The sequence below is a fragment of the Micromesistius poutassou genome, assembly GCF_964030765.1.
Source record: "Micromesistius poutassou genome assembly, chromosome: 10".
In the NCBI taxonomy this organism is placed as follows: Eukaryota; Metazoa; Chordata; class Actinopteri; order Gadiformes; family Gadidae; genus Micromesistius; species Micromesistius poutassou.
In genome coordinates, this window is record NC_140280.1 from 16,150,367 (window position 1) to 16,172,426 (window position 22,060).

Genomic DNA, 22,060 nt, shown 5'->3' on the forward strand with positions numbered 1-22,060 from the left:
ATAATTGTATCATTTGATTGCAGATAATTGTCCATAAAATGTTAAAACTGGGAGTTCATTGCAATTATTTGTTGTGTTATCAACACCTTGCTCCAGCGATGTTTTCACTTGACTTAAATTCTCGGTGCTTGTGATGATTCGAACAGAAGCCTTCACATATTTTTTATTAGGATCAATATTAGACATGAAACACATATTGTTGGCCTATTTTCAAAACATTGTGATAGATATGTCGGATAATCTCTTGGGAAGACAAGCTAGACATGATGATATGGGGTTTAATCCCTCTGCCTTCATCCATAGTGTGAGGACAATGCGGCTTACCCTGCTCCTGTATCAGGTTGCCATGCTAGTCGTCGCGAACGCACAGCAGGACTGCTTCTCGCACCCCACGTTCAGAGAGCCAAGTGAGTGTTTGTAGAGAGTAACGCATGCCGGCCCACCATTCTCTTATCATGTACCATGATCGATACCATGATTCACTTTAGGCTATCCTCTCTACACACGCCTGTTTTTATACAATCCGTTCCGAGTCAGAATTATATTAGACCTTTCACAAATAATGTCTCAATTATTTGGAGATAATCTGAAACTGACCATCTCAGCCCAATGAATCCAATAAACATCGGGAGTACCAGATGTGCTTAACGTATACATGCAGTCTAACTTCAATGGAGCCCATCTCCTGCCTCCCCAGATAATGCGGACATCGAAGTGTCATGTGGTACGCAGCAGATGGCCATGAAGATGCTGCTGTGTCCCGTCTACTTCTGTGGATACAACGAGTCTCTGCTGTCCCTCAACGGGGAGCACGACAAAGAGCACTGCAAGGGCGTCGCCGACTGGACCGCCGACCCCCCCGTGCTCAGGTTCAACTTCTCCATCACCGAGGAGGAGATCACAGTGTGCTCAAACAAGCTGACGGTACGGTGAACCATCCAGGCTTTCTGACCTTCACCGCACGGAGAACGAACACACACACTGGTGGTACTGTGAACCATCTAGGCTTTCTTACCTTTACCGCATGGAGAACACACACACACACACACACACACACACACACACACACACACACACACACACACACACACACACACACACGGTACTGTGAACCATCTAGGCTTTCTTACTTTTACCGCATGGAGAACACACACACACACACACACACAGGTGTCAATAACATTTCTTAAACAAGTATAAATGAAAGAAAAGGCGTATGCTTATTTTTCGAGTAGAATTTCACTGAGAGTCATCACACACACACACGGCTTTTCATCATCACACACTAGGCTTTCTTACCTTTACCGCACAGAGAAAACACACACACACACACACACACGGTACTGTGAATATCTAGGCTTTCTTACCTTTACCACATGGAGAACGAACACACACACACACACACACACACACACACAGGTGTCAATAACCTTTCTTAAACAAGCATAAATGAAAGAAAAGGCGTACCCTTATTTTTCGAGTAGAATTTCACTGAGAATCACACACATGCTCGCACACACACACACACACACACACACACACACACACACACACACACACACACACACACACACACACACACACACACACACACACACACACACACACACACACACACACACACACACACAGTCAACAAAGCAAGGACTACAAAAGTAAACAAAAAAAAGAAAGAGGTTCACCTTTCCCACCACCACCAGGTGACGGAGGAGATGGGGACCGGGGTGTTCTCAGACTTCTCCAGTCTCCAGTTCATCAACATCTCTGGCCAGATCAAGTCCCAGGACCCAATGACAGGAACGGTGGCCTACCGTGAGGAGATGATGTACATGTTCTCCTGCCGCTACCCGCTGCAGTACCTGGTGTCCAACAAGACAGACATGAGCGTGTAAGCGACCGCCACAACACATTGATCCAGAGTGTAGACGTCAAACGAGCCAACCAAAGACAATAGAGAATCACTATTACCTCATGTCCACATGTCCTCATCTATATGAGCTCAAGTACACATTTGAATCAATAGATATTTAGTCTTTACATACTGTAGACTCCCCTTGTCATTGAGTCCAGTTCAAACGTTACATTGAGATCTTCAGTTACCTTTTGAACACTGGGACACTTTACACAGTGGCTCTTCAAGTGTGTTTACCACCACGCACAAGAATACACCGTCGTGTCCATATAGAAATGGAGAGTCTGAAGGCAGGGATTAGCAAAAGGCAACAGGCTCTTGGTAACGTAACGGATCTCTGTCTGGATTCTAAGAGCCGCTCAGAGAGGATTAAGGCGTCAACATTAAGCATGTCACACTAGCTTTTAAATACCCTGCCCTGAACGGTGTACGTTACCACTTACACACACAGAGCCCCCCCCGCCCCCTGTCAGTCCCCTGTGGCCCCCCCAGGGGCCTTCAGTCAGGGACCTTCAGTGAGTTGTTCCCCCGTGTATCAAGTGAAGGCTGACCTGGTTGTGAGCACCGCAGGGGTTTTCCCCGCCGTGCTGAACGGGGCTCAGCGGGCCCTGCTGTTGTTCCCAGAGGGTTTCTTTACCAGGGGCCGTTCTTCTACCCACAGGGCCGGAGCCAGCCTGTCCATGAACGAGGAGAGCGGCAGCTTCAGCAGCACGCTCAGGATGGCTCTGTTCTCGGTGAGTGAGTGAGTGAGTGAGTGAGTGAGTGAGTGAGAGAGAGAGAGAGAGTCAGGGTTAGTGGATGCTGGGACGATTTGGCCTTCAATAATCAAAAACACCCACGTCTTGCATTTCCCATTCACTGACCAGCACCATTTCTCTCAATCATTAGAACACAGAAAACGCTTTATCCAAAGCGACTTAAGTCAATTTGAGATAAATGTACATTAAGGAGTAGAAAGGGTCATCTCACTCAAGGATGCCAACAGGTCAGGCTACAGACATTAGGGTTCAAAGCTAGATCCTCTTCGGCAGGGAGTCACACACCCAAACCACTAGACACGCCTGTGGTTGTGTATTACACTCATGTGTTTTGATTGTCCTACAGGACAAAACCTATTCCTCCTCTCTCAGGATCCCTCAAGGAGGCCTCAAGCTGAAGACCAGGATCTTCGTCCAGGTGGCCGCCAGCAACCTTAGCAACAGGTAAAGGACTCACACGCGATAGGACTTAAGTCACCTAGGTGGAAAACCACAGTCAATTCAGTTTCCACTAGGGCCTTTACAAAGCAGCAGGACTCATGACTACGAGGGGAACCGTTTGGTGTAGCTGGTAGGCCTGAAGAACAGAGGTGAATAACATACTACAGATGTGGTGGCTCCAATGCCACCGATCTACTATGGGGAAGTTTTTACTTCAGGTCATTTCTTTTACTATTTTAGCCTTTATCCATCGTTCAGGTTGGATTCAATTGCACACAAGTCTCCAAATTAGTCATGACTCATGAGCTATTCAAAAGTCCTTGACGAAACATCTCCTTCATTCGGAAGCCGATAACCCATTATGGATCAATCATTTAGGGAGAAGGGGTGAGATTAAATGTTTTTCTTCTTCTCATTCCTTTTCGAACGGGTGTTAGACAGTTTATTTTCATTTGTGGTTTTCATTGTTTGTAAATATTACTTAATTGTCACTAACCACTTGTTTAATCATTTTATTTTATTGTTTATTATTGCTTATTTTTTCTTTACTTGTTCGAAATGAAAACATTTTCAATTAAATTCTCTGCACTCATCGCAACCGACCCCTCTCCAGATTCAACGTGGTGCTGGACCGGTGCTACGCCTCGACCACGTTCTTCTCCGTCGACAGCATCACACATGACCTCTTTGTTGGGTGAGTTCCTTTGGCCAAAAAGCACATTTAACTATTTAACAGTCTAATTTAACTATTTAACAACTATTTAACAAAGCACAAGCACTATTTAACAGTCTGTTAAATAGTAGTACAGTCGCACTATAGGACAGTGTCATAGTTCAATATCAGGAGAGCGGATTAGGATTTAGATTGAAGTGAAGGAGACTAAAAAGAAAAAAGGGAACCACCTTTTTACACAACCCAATGTGGTTCACTACATCATCTACTTATCCATCGAGCTAACCCCTCCATCAGCAAATGTCTCCATGTTTTCCATAACGCAAATGACAAGGGAGTAAATTAACAAAAGCATTGGTCCTCTTCCTCCTCCAGTTGCAATAAGGACGGCCAGACGATCATCGCCATCAACGGGATGGATCAGAACGCCCGGTTCTCCTTCGAGGCGTTCCGCTTCGTCCAGCAGAGGACGAGCGCTACCTTCTACCTGCACTGCTCCACGCGGCTCTGCGAGCGCTCCAGCTGCCCCGCCCTGGTGGAGGTGCGCGTGCGTCTGTTGTTGATGTTTTTATTGTTGTTGTTGTCCTTGTCGTAGTGACGTTCAACTTCACGTGTACGTCTTGTGTAGGTCTGTCATTTACTGCATATTGTAAAAGACAATGTGTTTAACCATGTGTTTGGTTTCACTTCACAGTTGGTCATCTTCTTCCCGTTTTTCCGTCCTCCAGAACTGTTCCACCTCGACGGCGTTCAGAAGGCGGCGCAGCGAGGGCGACGGCGGCAGGAGCACGAGGGTGAGCGACGCGGCCACCGTCAGCTCGGGCCCCATCACCACCCGCATGGACACTGGTGAGGATGATGAAGATGATGAGAATGAATGCCAAAAACAAGAAGGCCAGAACCCCAAGACAAACACATGACACAATCCATGAAGCAGAACGAACATGAACTAACTTTCTTTTTGTTACTCTCCGTTGCAGGTGAGTCCTTGGACCTTGCAAGTAAGTGAACATTTTGGCCATGATTTAATCCAAACTATTGCATACAGATAGAACAGATGTTTTTTTTTTCTCTCCGTTCCACATGGGATACAAATCCTCCTTTGCTCATTTGTATAACTCAAAATTGCACACCTGATTTCAATAACAATCCTAATCAGTGATTGTTTAGCGCTGGATTGGAGGGCAACATGCACAGCCAATCAGGGGGGGGTCCTTAGCAATGTAAAGAAATACACTGGGCTACACATTATTCAGTCATTTTTATGGACGGTTTAATTTAAAGTATGCTGAAACACACCAGTACCTTGGGGCCATTGGTTGTTATTTCTCATTGGTTTGACCTGTTATTCTTTTCATTTTCTTTTCCCATTTAGTCACTCAGCAGACGCGCAAGAAGAGAGTCATGCTAGGGGTTGTCATAGCAGCAGGGATCCTAGTCATCATCTTCCTCTCTCTGGTGGCTCTCATCGCTTGTCTCGTCTGTAACTCTGAAAGATGGTTCAGTAAACCGGTTCTTTACCGACTGGAGTGAGAAACATTTTTCTTTTGTTTTTACTACGAAAAATGCTATGTTGAATCAGATTTAGAAAGTAAAGGTCCTGCCATGTTTTAGGAGCCAATGCATGGAGAGAGAGCTTATTGGGAGCTGCTGATTGGCCCATTGACTCTGGAAATACTGGGAAGGGCTTTTATTTTGTAACATGGATGGAGTCACCTCTGATTTAAAAATAATTGTAGAATCTCGTCCTTTTTAGTCCACATTTATTATTTAAAAATAAGTCATACTTCTCTGTATATATTTCTGTGAAAGGTAAATGGAGAAAGTCACAATGAGTATTTTGAACAGTTTTACCTGCTAACGAAATAAGGAAACAAAACGGCATTAGTCATCCCTAACCAATAAAATATATTTAGAAATGAGGTATTGGAATTAGATTTTGTAAACTAAATAGTATGCTATGAAAAGTACTCGTTATGAAATCTTCCATTCAATTTAATTGTCAACAATTCTTCCAGTGTTTTCTTTTTATATATATATATATTTCATTGTTTCATTGTTATGTCCTCATTGATTACATTGCAATCAATTGGAATAAAGAGACAATATGTATGCATGACAACAGCATTTCTTCTGAGGTTATGAAAGTAATTGGTAATTTTTTGCGTTGCATTTCCTTTTTTATTAAAACTATGAATGTCACAGAATATTTTACAAACCCAGAAACCTCTAAGCCTCATCATTTTAAGTCCTTCAACTTTAACAGCATATAATAGGATGATCACCTGATTGCTTTACCTGCAGCAGTAAGAAAAGTCATGGCACACAGGAACTACAAGGTTAAGTTTTATTTCTTTCCAACAACTGAGATTAAATCAACAACTAAAAACAAAAGAAAACAAAAGAAATGTTTTGTATCAACCATTTAGCAAGAAAACATCATTAGCATCTTCCACTTCTGACACTTCTCATCTGAGTTCCGTTTGCCCTACTCTGTCTGTCAAGCGTTTCAGAGGTAGAGGATTCCAGAAGCATCAAGAGCCAAGATCTGTGCTGTGTGTGTGTGTGTGTGTGCTGGGGGGGGGGGGGGGGGGGGTGGAGGGATATTACGTCATGAACAGAACACTGAACACAGATGAAACCTTCTCTTCCAAGCGTGTTTAGCAGCTCGCTGGGCATCCAAAAACACAGGGGGCCTTGTCCACTATCAGTGCAGCGAATTCATAACAGCTCCTACAAGGTTCTAATCGCCATCCATTGAGGAAGAAAAAAGGCAAAAATCAGAAAGAAAATAGGTACACCAATGAGTAGGTAGGTAGAAATTGGCCTGGAAAACGCACTTATTTTTGCCTCCCTTTAGAGTTTCACAGCGAGTTGTACTGTAGGCCAACGGTAGAATGTACATGATATTTCAAAGTAGTATGAAAAAAGTTGAAACGCCGCAATAATTCCCTGGACGTTTCAACCAGATTATACACCAAAGTATATCACACGTTTCATGTTCCAATTCAGATACACGTTCACTGAGAACCAGCTAGTGTCGGGTCGTTCTTCACAACCAAGTTGAACGCGCCCGACACCTCAAAAAGAAGAGCCACGTTTGAAATGATGGGATACAATCAAGCGAGCGTGTGACTCACTGCTGGCCCACTTCAAACCGGGATGGGATTAACGTTGCAAAATCCATTTTTGCTGGAATCTGCATTGAGAGAGTAACGATGCGCAACGCCCATCTGGAGCAGGTCTACATCCCAGACAAATCCTTGAGAGTTCTGCTCATTGGTTCAGTGCGCGTCTGCATTTAGCAAAGTGGTCATGAACCGTCAGGCGGCTCCTGCCCCCTCCCCCCACCGCCACTTCCACCAATGAAATCACAGGAAAAAAAAAAAAAGACAGTTATGACGCACACAGAGATGGAGAGAGATGAAGCAATGCACGACCAACAGTGTCAACAGTCCTTAAAAAAAGAAAAAAATACAAAAAAAGATTGTGTGGTTTGTTGCCGGGGTTTGCTGCTGGGTAAAGCTGACGCATCAGTGATGTGGTCAGATTTACGTGATGTAATAAAGTACCAGGTCCTGTTATGTTAAAAGCTGGCTTTGCCATCCCACGACATTGGATGGATTATTTTTATTGGGGCTGCTGTCATTGCAACTAAAAGTGCTTTGTTATCACAGCATCTATGACACATGAGGGGGGTGGGAAATCACAGCCAATGAAGAAGGAGGAAAGTGGGAGGGGGGGGGGCAGGGAGAGCCAATGAGGTTGAGGTCTCCCGCTGTATCCAATGAGGGTCCAGGAGGTCAACAAAAACCGGTTGGGGAGGAATTCAGAAGAAAAAAAACAACATTTACACACTGTCAATAAATATCGCAAAATATTTCTTTCCCAGTTCCAGCTGTTATAATTCATCGCCCACGTGGTTGTCAGGCTTTGCCTTTGGGGATTCTGAAAAAGAAGAGAATTAGGACGATTATTAAGTGGATGGAGAGCCTGTTTGGTCGTGAGAACATGTCTCAATGATGCAACCAACCAAAAACAATGGTATTCAACATCCCCTGGCACTCCTGATAACAAAAGGATCGATTTTTTGCTCATGGAAATGGAATGGAAAACTATCCGATTTAAATTGTACTTGTGAACTTTAATAAATGGCAGTGGAAACGGTTCTCAGCGCTTGGAGCACCACTTCACCATAATAGTTGTACACCTTTAACGGCCGTATTGGTACATCAGTCAGTCGGCCAGTGAGCACATACCCGTTGCCGCATCGTCAGTGGACTCTGATTGGCTGGCCGAGGCTTCCACACCTTCTACCGTCGCCTCGGTGGGCGAGGCCGCTTCCGGCAGGGCTTCTGGGGCAGCATCTGAGACCAGACACAACCACATGACACACGATTAAACAACACGTTACGGCAATGGTCACAACATTGAAGAACATTAAACATTGAAAATCATGAATAAAAAAAGAGTCTCATCAAGCAAACGTTGTGTGTTGTGTGTGTCAAGCAGACACACCGCTTTAAAATGAAGACGACAAATAAACCTCCCCCCAAAAAAACAGACAAGCATGCTTATCATCCACACACACACACACACACACACACACACACACACACACACACACACACACACACACACACACACACACACACACACACACACACACACACACACACACACACACACACACACACACACACACACACACACCGCTGTCCTTGACGGTGGCCTCCTCCTCTCCCGTGGCGGCGGCGGCGGGGGGGATGACCTTCTCCTCGGCGGTGGCGTTGGCCTTGGCCGATTTGTCGCCGGCGGCGGAGCTGGTGGCGTTCTTGGCCTTGGGCTTGGCTTTGGGCTTGGCGAACTTGGCCTTGTTCAGCAGGTAGTTGACCTCGCGGTCCAGCAGCGCCAGCTTGGCCTCCAGGTCCTTGGAGAGCAGCACGGGCCGCTCCGCCGGCGAGCGCTTGTCCTGCTCCGCCACCGTCTCCGTCTTCCACGTCTGGCGGCGCCGGGGGGGCGGGGGGGAAAGGGCGAGAGAGAGAGATGGTTGGGTTTGTGTTGTGGTCGAGGTTGCGTGTGTTTTATGATGGTGTGGTTTTAACGGAGGTCATTGCAGTGGATGCTGGTGGTTTTGTGGACTTGGATTCTAGAACGCGTGATTTGAAAATGTTTAACTGTTGGTTTTAATCAGTGAATCAGGCTGAACGCTGAATGAACATAACTCAACGTATGGACACAAGTGCACATCGACACAACAACATCAGACGATCGTAATGATACTTCTGAAGGACATCGAACATTCACCATGATCCGTTTACATTTGTTTGGCGTTATGAACTTAAGAAACCCAAAAAGGTATACAAACATCATGGAGTAAACTAGAGACCGTAATACAGTAATGGTACATCATAACTTGAAGAGTCTGAAGACTGAACTACCAACCGTGGTGTCGTTGATCACTTTTTCCAACGTCTTCAGCTCCACATCACTGAAGATCTGGTCATCCTCTGGAATCAATTTGGCACTCCTTTAATAAAGGAAGGAAAGAAAGCATTAATATCTCAAAAATGTAGAAAATTAATAAATTAATATAAAAATAAATAAATCAGTTTCATAAACGGTAAAATATGCAGTTGCGTCTCTCCGTTTGCCTTGCATCTTGTCATCTTAAATATGCACATTTAAGCGGTTCCTTGACATCTTCTCTCCATCGCCACACACACTCACCGCAGGAAGTAGCTGGACGTGTTGAGCATGCTGGTGAGGGCGGCCAGCCGGTCGGGCCGCTTGCGCCGCTCGTCCACCCTGAAGAAGAGCGCCTTGCAGAGGGTCTTGAGCTCCGACAGCTTCTCCCGCAGCTCCTTGGTGGTGGCCGCGTAGCCCTCCTCGTCCATCCACTCCGACGACGCGCTCAGCTTGGCCATGATCTTCTCCTTCTCCTCGTCGGACACGGCCTGCTTGTACTCCTTCTGGTTCAACTTGTCCTGTCCGGACGAGAGACAGAGGCAGAGACAGAGACAGAGACAGAGACAGAGAGGGAGAGAGAGGGAACGGAGTTGTCCAGTCGGTTAGGGTCTTGATGCCTGTTCAGTGATGTAGCACTACAATCACTCCTGAGTACCTCCAACCAGTATGCTAGCCACCAATAACATCCTAGTAAAAAGGCAACTGTTGGCATTTAAACAAATGCATGGCATGCATTTCCCAAACACTTTCCTCAAATTAAGCTACCAGCAAGAACCAGTGAGACCATGGAAGAAGCAATTGGCAGCAAACATTTTAAAACACAAATGTCCAAAAGGATTCAGGAGCTATCTATCTATCTATCTATCTTTTTAATATCTGCATTTGGCATCGCTGAAATCTTCGGTGCTAATGCTGAGATGTATGTACCTGCGTTTCAAAGATGAAAGCTTCCAGAGTGTTAAGCGTCTTTTCCCTTTCCTGCTTGGCCAGGTCTCTGTTGGTGAGGTCCTGTAGTCTGGAAACACAGGAGAGACAGTAAGGCCTTTATCCAGCACACATCTTTGACAGGCACGTCATGTTGGATTTACAATGTTCTGCTAATGCAAACAATACATAATTGTTATGACATTAAGCTGGTAAGATAAGTTAAGGATAAAAAGCATTCAGATCGATTGGAGGGTTAGCCCATGATCAAAGAGACAAATGCATTGCAAACATATTCTAAACAGCGAGAGGAGGATACTCAAACACTGTTCTCCAGCATGCACTCACACGGCCACACTAACAACACATACTTTTTGTTTGAAGAGAGGATATCTTCTGCGGTGGGATCAGAGATGTCGTTGGCGAGAAGTTCAACAGCGATCTCCTCAGAGATCTTGGTCTTCTTCTGTGGTTTCTGCACGGTTTTCTCCGCTTCCTTGTCCGCCTCGGCGTTTTCGGTCTTCTCTGCCTCCTTCTCTCCCTTCAACCACAAAACACATCCTGTTATTCTACAATGATTAGCATGGCGTCTCGTAAACACTCAGACAAACCCTAAAATGGTAGGTGGATCCTGATTTGCAGGTCATTTTTCTACTGAGGCTGTTTACCCCCAAGAAAATAACTAGAATGTTTCCGAGGAGTAAAACACTCAACACAATTAAAAACAGTCAGGGAATCTTTCTCCATGAATCGTTTTAGTATGGTTTCATTTTTGCCCTGCCCGACCGTGAGACAATCTCAGACGTAACCTCAGTTAACTCGTCTGTTTTTAGCTATAACGGTAGCTACAACTGAAACCACTAGAGATTGCTAATGGGAAAAGGTACACGTGCAGGTTTGTTATTATGTTTATACAGTAAGAAGGGCTGCACCGATTAGTCAAACCAGCACATTTGCCTGCAAGCGATCAGCACAGAAAAGGGGCTGAATGGTACCTGAGCGTCTGCGTTCCCGCTGTCCGAGTCGTTCTTCTCCTGCGCCGCCGCCTCCTCCTCACCAGGGGTCTTCTCCGCCTCCTCGGGCTTCTCCTCCTCCTCCTTCGGCGCCTCCTGCTCCTCCTTGGGCTGCTCCGGTTCCTCCTCAGTCTTCGTCTTCTTCTCCTCCTCCTCCTCCTCCTCCTCTTTTCCCGCCTCTAGAGGAACCTCTTCCTCTTCCTGTACATGACACGAGTAGAAATTATTTGCACGCACATATGGTACGAGATGTATCAAACGCCACGAGCAGAGCTGTCCATCTCTTTCTGCCGCTGAATTACCTGCCTGGAGACGTCACCGCTAATGTTGTTACAGTAATTAAAACGGAAACGTCTGACAAAGTGCAGTCAATCCATTGGACATGGGCAACTGCATCATCGGATTAGTAAGCCAAGGAATAGCCAATCCCTTTACCTGGACAGACTCTGTCGCATTCAGGCTTGGTTCTGAAGATCCGCCCCCAAACAGGTTAGAAATGGTATTTCCCAGTTCTGCGAGAAACAAGGTCAAGTGGTTGGGGGGGGGGGGGGGGGTGTTAAAGCAGGTCGGTTATGATGGATGTTATGATAAATATACAGACTTTATGAGGTAAACCAGTAAAGATGTCTGGAAAAGGCATAAGATGAGGATAAACCTACTCGTTAGCGTTGACTCCTCCTCCTTCTCCTCCACAATGGTTTCAAAGACGGACTCAACCTGGAAATGTAGAAGAAATGTGAGCTTTTGGTGACCGCGCATTCCGAGGCACGGAGTTGGAATCTCAAAAGAATGTGGAGGAGTCGAAGGCCAAGCCTTCACTCCTGGGCAGGGCATCCCTTTTAGTCTACTATTGGTTTTGTATCTATGAAAGAATACTGTTCCCTGATCCTCAATGCACTTTGAAGCTATTCTTCTGTTGCCTAGAAACAGACAATAACTGCAAAGCATCAAGTGTATTTTATATCCGGTTTTTCATTTTAAGGAGAGAGCGTTTCTGCACCAATACGCCACAAAAAAAAAAAAAAAAAATCGCCTGTATCTGAAATCATACATGGCAAAAACAACAGATTCTAAATACTTGAATATTTGACATTTTGTTCGTCAGTTTTGTTGAACAGAATGCACACCCACTCCCCCACCAAAATAACCACAATACTTGTGGATACTTGTCTTGTCTTTTATGTCTGTGTGAATGTTTATTTGTGACTGGAGCCATGTCAGAGAAGATTTTCTGTAACCCTTGTGTAACAGACAAAGTATTATCTTATCTAATCTATCTTATGCAGGTGAAGGCCTTGTGTCCCCCAGAACAGAGCGACTGACCCGGTCCAGTAGGAGCACACCGCTGTCGTCCATGTTGAAGTGGGCCTTGATGCCCTTGGACTCGGCGTCGGCGTGCTTCAGGAAGCTGCTGCCCACCTCCGACAGCTTGACCGTGGTGAGGTTCAGGGAGCCAAACACCCTGCAGAACACAAGAAATAGTCCAATTTAGTTAGCTAGCCTTCTGGCGGTTAGCCATTAGGTAAATATGAAACCATATTAGAACCGGAATTGTATTTTATCAGCTGCCAACTTTTGGTTGGGTTGGCAGCTGACAGGGGGGGGGGGGGGGGGATGTGTGGATGTGTGGCGTGTGAGCGTGTGCAGACAGACAAAAGCAGGCAAAAACACGGTGAAACCGTGAGAGTTGGCAGCTCTGATTTTATCCCATACGCACTAATCTAAAGCGTTGTACCTGTAAGCTAAAGCATTGAGCATTCAGCAGGCTCAGCAGAAGGCACAGATCGTTGTACCCGCTAAGCTACAGCATGAAGCATTAAACAAGCCAAGCTGTAGCACAGATCTTTGTGCCCACTAGGCTACAGCATGAAGCGTTGAACAGGCTGAAGCACAGATCTTTGTGCCCACTGGGCGAAAGCATGAATCGCTGAACAGGCTGAGCTTATGAAACCCCAGCGCCGTACCCCAGGTCCTGTTCTCCCAGGAAGGTGAGGTCGCCGTAGTTGATCTCAAAGGAGAAGTCGTCGGTGTAGCGGTTGAAGGTGATGACCTTGCGTTGGGGGTAGGGCGCCATTCTCTGGAAGAGGATGCGCTTGTTGTGCTTCACCGTCTTGGCGCCGTCCTCGTCCGTCTCGCGGGTGAACTCCACCTGGAGCAGTCGGGAAGACAACGGCGGTTTTCACATTTTCAACAAGTTGAATTGTTTTCTTTTTAGGTCAGGTACTTCCAGAAAAGACCAGGATGTCAGTTGTTTTCATTCGACCCATGTCGATTACCCACTGATAACCATAGTTGTATTACTACCCCCAAAAAATAACGATGAATCAATGAATGAGTCAACATTGGTCTCAATTTATCCCTCACCGGCAACCAACTGTCCTTCTCCCTCACCCAAAACATCACAGTGACTCACTGACCGAAAGCAGAAACAATCCTATCCCTGGTAAAAGCCTGAATCCAGTGAGCGCCCCAGACGTTGAACTGACCTGGATGGGGTAGACGGTGGCGTCCCGCACCAGGAAGGGCTTCACCTTGAAGGCCTTGCTGAGGGCAGCGGCCTGGTACACGGCGCCCATGGCCGCCGCCTCGTCAGCGTTGATGTTCTTACCCAGCTCCTCTCTGCACACAAACCACCACCATCAGTTAATACGCACGGGTAGAGGTCGGGCGTGCCTTATATCTGAACACAACCCGTGTGCCCAATGGAAAAAATGTGTTGTTTTTGATGAACCTTGTGCCACTTACTTATTCACAGCCTTGAGGAGCACTTCCTGAACCTTGGGCACCCGCGTGGACCCGCCCACCAGGATCACCTGCTCGATGCTCTCCTGTTCACATGAATACAAACAAGGGAGGCGCTCAACTTCCTGCATGTGTAAATATGCCTCGTAAGCACACCGCAGCCGTTCATGCCTGCGACAGCAGCAGGAGTCTCGCTTTCGCAATACAACGACGGTTCCAATTCAAACAGGAAATAAAAGGGCGAGACCAAACGTTGGAGGGGTGTGTATGGGAAAATCAATAGAGAGGGGGGGGGGGGGGGGGGGGGGGGGGGGGGGGTTGCTACTGACCGCTGTCATCTCCGCAGTGGCGAGGGCATCCTGCACGGGCTGTGAGACCCTCTCAAACAGGTCGGCGCACATGGCCTCAAAGTCCACCCTGGACACCCTGGCTTTGAAGTCGATGTCGTCCATCAGACCTTCCACCTGGAACAGAATGGGATGGAGTACATTGTGAGTCGCCTCACCTGGGGCTGCCCCCACTGGTGCAACAAAGAAAGACTGACCTACATTATTTATTCTCCTAGCCGTGTGAACAGTATGGTTTATATATTTTACATTTACATTACATTTAGGGCAGACAATTTGATGGAACGCTACGGTTTTGTTTTTGATAATACATTTGTTTGATGACTCAACGGCGGCTCACCTGGGCGGTGAACTCGGCGTTGGCGCTGAGCACCATCTTGAGTCTCTGGGCCTCCTTGAGGAGCTTGGCCATGGCCCGGTGGTTCTCCCGCACATCCTTCTTGCTCTTCTTCTGCTGGTTGAACAGCTTGGCCAGGTGGTCCCGCAGGCGCAGGTCCAGCTCAAAGCCCCCCAGACCCCGGTCAAACCTGGGAGACACCCACACACAGCGACACACGTTTTAGAATAAATCCACATCAATGAAATAATACAAAAGGTAGCGTTCACGGTGAGGCTCTGCCAGAGGGCTTTATCCTGCAAAGGACACTGTGCCCTTGGCTTCTACACTCTCACAGGCACATGAGAACCAGGGGACTGGGAGACCCATGTAACTGAGCAAACACTCTGTATCAGAGATGGAGTTCGGAAAATAGAGAGATTTAACTGTTTTTTTTTTTTTACTTATTTGAGGTAATACTGCATTATAATCCAGAAATACAGAAAGGATTTTGATATTTCAATTATCATAACATAAAGCTGGGGAAATTGAAGCTCTATTTTTTTTTTATAAAATATGCATCCACATAAATAAAGCTGGCCTGAGGGAATGGATGTAGGGATGTATCACAGATCATTTTTTTGTGGCAGAGAAAGAAAATATCTACCTTTGTGTCATCACATCAGTGTGAAATAACTCAGGAAATGTCCCATCTGTGAAAGGGAAGCCTGGCCTTGTTGTTGCAATAACATAGTAAGCTGCAGTTTGCTTCATGCTTGGAATTAATTACAATGCATCTGTACATCAGGCTACATTTCAGATGTCCCTTAATGTTTCAATCACAGACCCTATTTCGGAGTGGTCTCTTTGCAACACCCACAGCAAGTTGGCCAGTGTCTGCTTTGGAACCAGGACGGAATTCCATTTGCTCAGAATACACCTGTGAGTCATCTGCAGGAGCTAAATAATGTCTGAAGTTGTCGCTTCACGGTAGCACGAACACACACACACACACGGTGTGACTCACCCTACTCCGCGGACCTGCACCTGAGGTTGCACGCCCATATCCTTGGTCTTCACCGTCTGGTAGGTGACGATGGTGGCCGTGGTGCTGCTGGCGCCCATGTCGTAGAACATGATATTCTGCACAGGGACACAGCGTGGGCGTCATACTTAATACCTTACTGCGATACACCACTAAAGAACGGTCATGTCGGGAAACTATTGGCACTGTTGCCGTTTGTCTTCGGGATTTTTTTTTTTCTTCTAAAATGACTTAAATAGAGATGTAAAATCAGGGCTACATATTCAAACAAATGCCGGTAGATTCAACACTGGCAGGTAAAAGTTATTCCTGAGAAGGAAAGGAAAACATGCATGTGCATGGATGATATGAATGCCAGCCTGAATAAATCCTGCTAATTCACGGTACTCCGGCATGCATTACCAGGGCAACCGGGGAGACGGCTTGGCGCGTACCTTGGGCGTGCTGTCGATGTCCTTCCTCCTGAACACCCCGTAGTTGATGGCCACGGCGGTGTTGTCGTTGATGAGCTGCAGCACTTTAACGCCCGCCATGTTGGCGACCTTCAGCACCGCCCTGCGCTCTGCCTGGTTGAAGAAGCATGGCACGGTGATCACTGCGTCTTTGATGGGTTGTTCTAGGGGTTGGGTGACATGGGGGAAGAAAACAAATCGAACTCAGCATGGTATAGCATTTCATGCATTTTAAAAGGGCAACAGAGTTTGTCTTTTAGAATTGAATCACTTTAACTCTAGTCTTTTCAGTGATTTGTTCATTGAGTTGTCAGCAAAGCCTGATCTCTCCATCATAGAAAGGTGTAAAGTAAATAAAGTAAACGTACCTGCAAAGTCCTGCGCCAGCCCACGAGAATAATTCAGGACCATACCAAGGAGCTCCTCGGGAGTGTAATTGAGATCGCTGAGGGAAAGGCAAAGGGGAAGCATTTAAAGCAACGTCACTGCTGAACGTGAAAGCCTCAATGGCTCCAAAGTACAGACATTAGGCTGAGAAGGCCTCGGGAAGAAAACATATGCACTCAAGGTATGGTAAGACACTTAGGATAAAAAGAGTCACACATTCCATGTAAAACATCTTACATTAAATAAGTGTTTCTCCGAGTGATTATAAGACGCAACAGAAAGATGAAGGTAGGATAGGCCAGAGGAGGACCAGGCTGAGGGAAGGACAGGACAGAACAGGACCTAGGGCTTACTCTGCGTATTTGAAGTACGGGGTGCCCCTGATGGGGTCCTCCAGCAGCTGGTGCTCAGGGAACGTCTTCTGATAGAGCCCCACCTGCGGGTTGTCATGCTTCTTGCCCAGGAGGCTCTGGAGGTGCCTGTACACCAGCTTGGGGTTCTTCACAGACTGCACACAAACAGGAAGCACCGAGAAAACCGTGAGAGGCATTCATTTCTGTGCTCATCAGTTGTGTTTTTATTAGATTAAGGTGGTGAAAACATAAAATATTATAATACAATTAAAAACATAATTCAAAAAGTAATCGAGCATTTATATAGGTTTCTTCCTAAGCTCATTAGGGCCACACAATTCTTGAATGATTAAATTCTTGCTTAGATTTGGGATGATTGTCTCCATTCTCCATTTCTCCATTTCTATCAATAAAAATGTTTATTGCACCAATTTACCTGATGAAAATGAAAGATGGATTTAACGGTTAATCTATAGTCTAGTCAAGACGAGCATATGCTATTTAAGAATAAGCATTACACTTTTTAATCTAAGGGTAAAATAGTGTAGCGAAGTGGCATTTTGGCTTAGTTTGCTAAGTGGGTCTGCATTCTTTAATTCATCCATGTTTTGGAGAGGGATGTTTTTGAGGTAGTTTCCCTGTTACATAATTAAAAGTAGGCTACCACTCTTTCGGAGAAAGGTGGTATCCAAAACAAAACTGTTGCGATAAAACTGCACAACGGCATATTATCAAAAGCAACCCATATTCCGGAACGCAGTGCAAGTAAACATGGGTTTGTAGCGCCGATTGCAATCAAGATGAATGATCAGTACTTAAAGGACAATTACGGTATTTTGAACATTAATCCCCCTTTCTGGGTTGTCTAGGATGAAATAGAGTGGTTGACACAGAAATTTTGACTATTGGTCCTGTCTAGGGTATTGGCTAATTTCAAATCGCCCCTGCCTGCTTCAGAATGGCTGTCTATGGGCATTCACAAACCTGTCCTTAAATCAACCCTTAACGTTCCGTTTCATAAATGTGCAACTCACCGAATGGTTAGTGGTGTTCGTTGATGTTCCAAATCAAGTATCGTAGTGAAATACAGTTTCTGCCGTGTTTTATTTGGCATTTTGTAAATCCATTGATTTCTGTTGGAAGACTCATTGCACGTTGACCAGAAACAGAAAGAGGGGCTGGTTGTAGTCTTTTCGCTCGGTCTAGCCCTACTGTTGATACGGAGAACCGAGCGAAAAGACTACAACCAAACGTACACAGCCCCATTTCCGTTTCCGGAAAAAACACGACAGAAACTGTATGTCGCTACGATACTTGATGTGGAACATCAACGAACACCACTGAGTGTGCAACTCGGTGAGTTGCACATTTCTGAAAACAAACGTTTAGGGTTGTTTTAAGGACCGGTTTGTGAATGCCCATAGACAGCCATTCTGAAGCAGGCAGGGGCGATTTGAAATTAGCCAAATACCCGAGACAGGACCAATAGTCAAAATTTCGGTGTCAACTATTTCATCCTAGACAAACCAGAAAGGGGGCTCAGTGTTCAAAATACCCGAATTGTCCTATAACAGAGAAAGATAATGATAGGTCTATGAATGTAGTTTACCACTGGGGATGCAATAAGAGGACTGTGTTTGAGAAACGTAAATAGGCTGTTACATTCACCACGTCTTACAACGTGTAAAGTGACCATGGTGACCACCATGACAAACGTACCAGATTGTGATTGGTTAAACTGACTAATCGTGCAGCCCTAATGCTCATGCGAACAGACTTGCCTGCCAGAATATCAGGGCATTGTGTTCTGCCATAGAGAACTACTGTTGTGGCTTGTTTGTCCAATTTGAGGAAGTAGTTGGAAAGTAAAAATCATCTGCACCACCGATTTTAGGAAATGGTAACTTTGTCGTAACCAAAGGGTAGGGGCAGAAGCTTCAGCTTACATCAAGCCCCCCCTTCTCACATTTTTAGGAGTAACAAACAAATGTCATACATACAGTGTGTTTGCATGTACATGCATACACGTACCTACATAAATACATACACACATACATATGTGTATATATATATGCCTATATACCAAAAGGGTCAATACTTATATCCAGTACATGATGATGATATCGATAATGAGAATCCGTCACTGTATCAGCCCGCATTACCTACCCCGTTGAGCCATGGCTTGAATATTGAACATTTTCACATTGTAGTCCATTAATGAAAGGCAGGGTCGTACCACTCCTAAGGCGTTGTCTCCAAAGAGCCTCTCAGTCTCCTTTAAGCACACGGCTATCGGCGTTTTCCTCCTCGACTCACTGTAAAAACACATTCAAATATCATCACTAAATGAGTGGGACAGATGGATATGCCTCACCTTTTCCCTGTCTCTTCTATAAGGCAATATAGAAACATTTCTTGTCAATGTAGAATAGGAAATTAGACATTTTTTCTTTTTACAGTCACTCTTATAGAACTGTTGATGCAACATGCTATATTAGACCAAAGCATAAACACTTGACATTATCACACGTACATCATATCTCTGGCATCAATGCTTCTAATGTGCAAGAAGACATGAGGAGGGTTTGCTCTAAATAACAGCATTTCAAAAATCAGCAATAATAGCAACAGCTCAGTGCACCACATCCTGCCCATTTACTTGGCTGTATGCAAAACAACATCCCGGCAGACGAGAAGGATTTCCATACCAACCTGTTCAGCGCAATCTCCATCGGCACACCTGGTTTCACTATGGCGATTTTCATCCACTCACTGCCCAGGTCAACTGACATTACAGCTACGGAGGCTGGGGGGGACCAAAAAGGACAAAAGGACAAAGGGGAATGAGGAAAACCGTGCCACCGATGCCTAAACATACAAGGCTTGTGCATCAGAATGCATCATGGGATATTTCATTGGCAAAACTCTGCCATATTGAGAGGACTCAAGAGAGGTGTAGTATTTGAATAAAAAATATATACCTGAACCTAGGCTTATGAAAACATAGTTATGCCACGTCTAGCATGAGAAACACTGTGGCAGTTAACAGAATAAAGCCTTCCCATGAGGACAAATAATTTCACAATATATTACTAAACAATGAAACATTACTACTAACACAGTAACCAAAAGTCCAATGTTCCTTTTCTTCCAAAATGGAGGCAATCATTGTGATGTACTAAGAGTTAAGAGTTAAAGTCCTAAGAGTTAAAGACACCCACAGAGATAACCAATCTACAGTCCCTACCCTTGTTTACTGTTGTGTGTTTGAGACTGTATGTTGTACATATGACTGTCTGTTGATTATATATAGTCCATATCTTATCGACATCTATTATCCATGGTATACCTTTCCCTTTGTGATGCAGGTACTCTCTGTCTGTAAGTGTTGTCTATAGATATATGATGTAATTTAGTTAAATCTGCCCAAGAACTGCAGATGTACATTGGCCTTCCCAGCTAACTCGTTGGTTGGCACATTCACTGAAATTAATATATTATTACAATACAATGTAATATTATTACAGTACAATCATTATAGTGTACTGTCCTGGTAAAATAAAACAATAAATTAAATGAAAAATAAAGCTATGAATGGCCAGTCTTCAGCGGCTCATTTTGACATATTCATACAGCATTCATTGTGTAATTGAGGTTAGCATTCTGTGTAATGGCTTGATGGCACATCTCAAGAAATGGACATGGGTCTGTTGTTTATGTTACCCGAGTGGGAAGGCAACATCGCCAGAACCACGCAGAAAAGCGCACACACCGCCAGCTTCCTCCTCATGATGACCTATCAGAAGTAAAGAAAAACAAAGAAAAACATAAACACCATGTCCACACACATGTCCAATCAGGCATCTCGGTACACACTGATAAAACATGTACATTCAGCCTTTGATTATGTGCTACTTTAGTTTGGATACATATTCCAATGATCTGCACGGTTCAGTCATGGTTCCACTCAACACATTATTGTTGCATGTTATTTCACAGATCATGGAGCCAGGCTTGAGTGACTTTAGCTGACTGTAGACTACAGGTGATGACCTCGATCCTGGACGCAGCCATTACAGGTGGACACACTGTACACCCACGTGGTTGTGAGACTAGTGTCGTAGGTCGAAGGTGTGAACAGGAGCACAGCAGTGATGCTCATCCCTTTATGACCTTTCATTTGAGAGGGAGCAGGGTTGTTAATTTAGCCAACAGCTGTGCCATCAGGATGATAAGCTAGGTCGGGGTTTTTTTTCCGTGGAAAAGGAATAACAAAATAAAAAGACAATGAGTATGAAACCACATAGAAACTTCCAGTCCCTTCTTGTGCACTAAACGCACGGATGACAGACGGATGCACAACTAAAAACATGACCGCTCATAAACAAAGACCTGGCTCCTGACAATACCTCGAGACCCTTAGAAAGTGAGGTTTTGTACCGTCTACGTTACTAAAAAAGCACAATAGTGGCAGTTTAGTATGATAGAGTATAAATTGTCCTTTTCGGCCATTTAGAGATGCGTTAACAAACTGTGTCAACGTTCATCAGTGGAAATGTTTCATTGTCTTATAGCGGTTAGTTAACTTGGCTAGCTCTGTAGCCAAAAGTCATTCAGATGGTCGGCATGTACAGCTCAGTAAAGGTGATATATACAGTCATTCATTGACACAATGTGCAGTGGTATGGCACAACTTACCTTATTTTAGCCCACAGCAATGAAACAGCGTCTAATCATACACACCGGGAGAGGAACTTCACGCTGAAGCTACTGTTACGGGGAGATCCTGTCCCTGGTTCCCACGCCGGTTTTTTTGTTACCAACGCCTTGCCGTAGCCTAATGTATGAGTTTATAAATTTTCCTTATCGCCGGCTAGTTCTTTCCACCGGGCCCGGAACGCGGCGTGATCTCATTGGATCCACGCAGCGGCCGCTAGGCGAACGCGGAGCTGTGACCCTCTACCCGGTAGAGCCCGCCCCCTCGGCTCCACGCACTGCGCGCTGATTGGGACACGTGCATTGAGTGGCGTCGGGAAGAGACCCTCGCCCGCACCGGATAGGTCCACGTTCAGTTAGGGGGTGGGGTGGGTCCGATGATGACTTTTTTGTTCAAACGTAGGAGTCTGCGCACAGAACGCTTCCTGCATGCAACATATTGTGGTTCCTTATTAAAACGATGACTTGCAGATGGATGATCTGTGTCGGTATGGAGAGAAGTGAACTTAAGT

At 45.3% G+C, this 22,060-nt stretch overlaps 2 protein-coding genes across 2 annotated transcripts; one reads left to right on the forward strand and one right to left on the reverse strand.

The window, feature by feature from the left end:
• Positions 1–313: 313 nt before the first annotated feature.
• On the forward strand, positions 314–5,317 carry LOC311354634 (zona pellucida-like domain-containing protein 1; the record flags this gene model as incomplete). The annotated part of the gene is made up of 9 exons (XM_084474451.1): positions 314–407; positions 698–924; positions 1,701–1,888; positions 2,574–2,646; positions 3,017–3,114; positions 3,725–3,805; positions 4,160–4,325; positions 4,513–4,660; positions 5,160–5,317. The coding sequence occupies 9 exons, from the start codon at positions 314–316 to the stop codon at positions 5,315–5,317; spliced, it is 1,233 nt and encodes a 410-aa protein (XP_084330577.1).
• An 800-nt stretch (positions 5,318–6,117) lies between these two features.
• On the reverse strand, positions 6,118–21,738 carry hyou1 (hypoxia up-regulated 1). Its single transcript, XM_084474436.1, has 24 exons — positions 21,531–21,738; positions 20,556–20,628; positions 19,545–19,638; positions 19,069–19,147; positions 16,833–16,987; positions 16,461–16,537; positions 16,075–16,256; positions 15,623–15,738; positions 14,620–14,806; positions 14,262–14,396; positions 13,936–14,018; positions 13,677–13,809; positions 13,155–13,339; positions 12,514–12,652; positions 11,850–11,907; positions 11,626–11,702; positions 11,173–11,391; positions 10,549–10,718; positions 10,181–10,268; positions 9,515–9,771; positions 9,230–9,314; positions 8,498–8,786; positions 8,044–8,151; positions 6,118–7,732 (listed from the first exon to the last, which is right to left on the reverse strand). The coding sequence occupies exons 2-24, from the start codon at positions 20,620–20,622 to the stop codon at positions 7,686–7,688; spliced, it is 3,030 nt and encodes a 1,009-aa protein (XP_084330562.1). The 5' UTR covers positions 20,623–20,628; positions 21,531–21,738; the 3' UTR covers positions 6,118–7,685.
• Positions 21,739–22,060: the final 322 nt, after the last annotated feature.

Coding starts and splice junctions, on each gene's coding strand:
- hyou1 (XM_084474436.1), bottom strand. CDS start 20,622: ATGAGGAGGAAGCTGGCGGTGTGTGCGCTTTTCTGCGTGGTTCTGGCG. Junction 14,019..14,261: donor CCACTGCGGAGATGACAGCG/GTCAGTAGCAAC, acceptor TCATGTGAACAG/GAGAGCATCGAGCAGGTGAT. Junction 8,787..9,229: donor AAGTGATCAACGACACCACG/GTTGGTAGTTCA, acceptor CGGCGCCGCCAG/ACGTGGAAGACGGAGACGGT.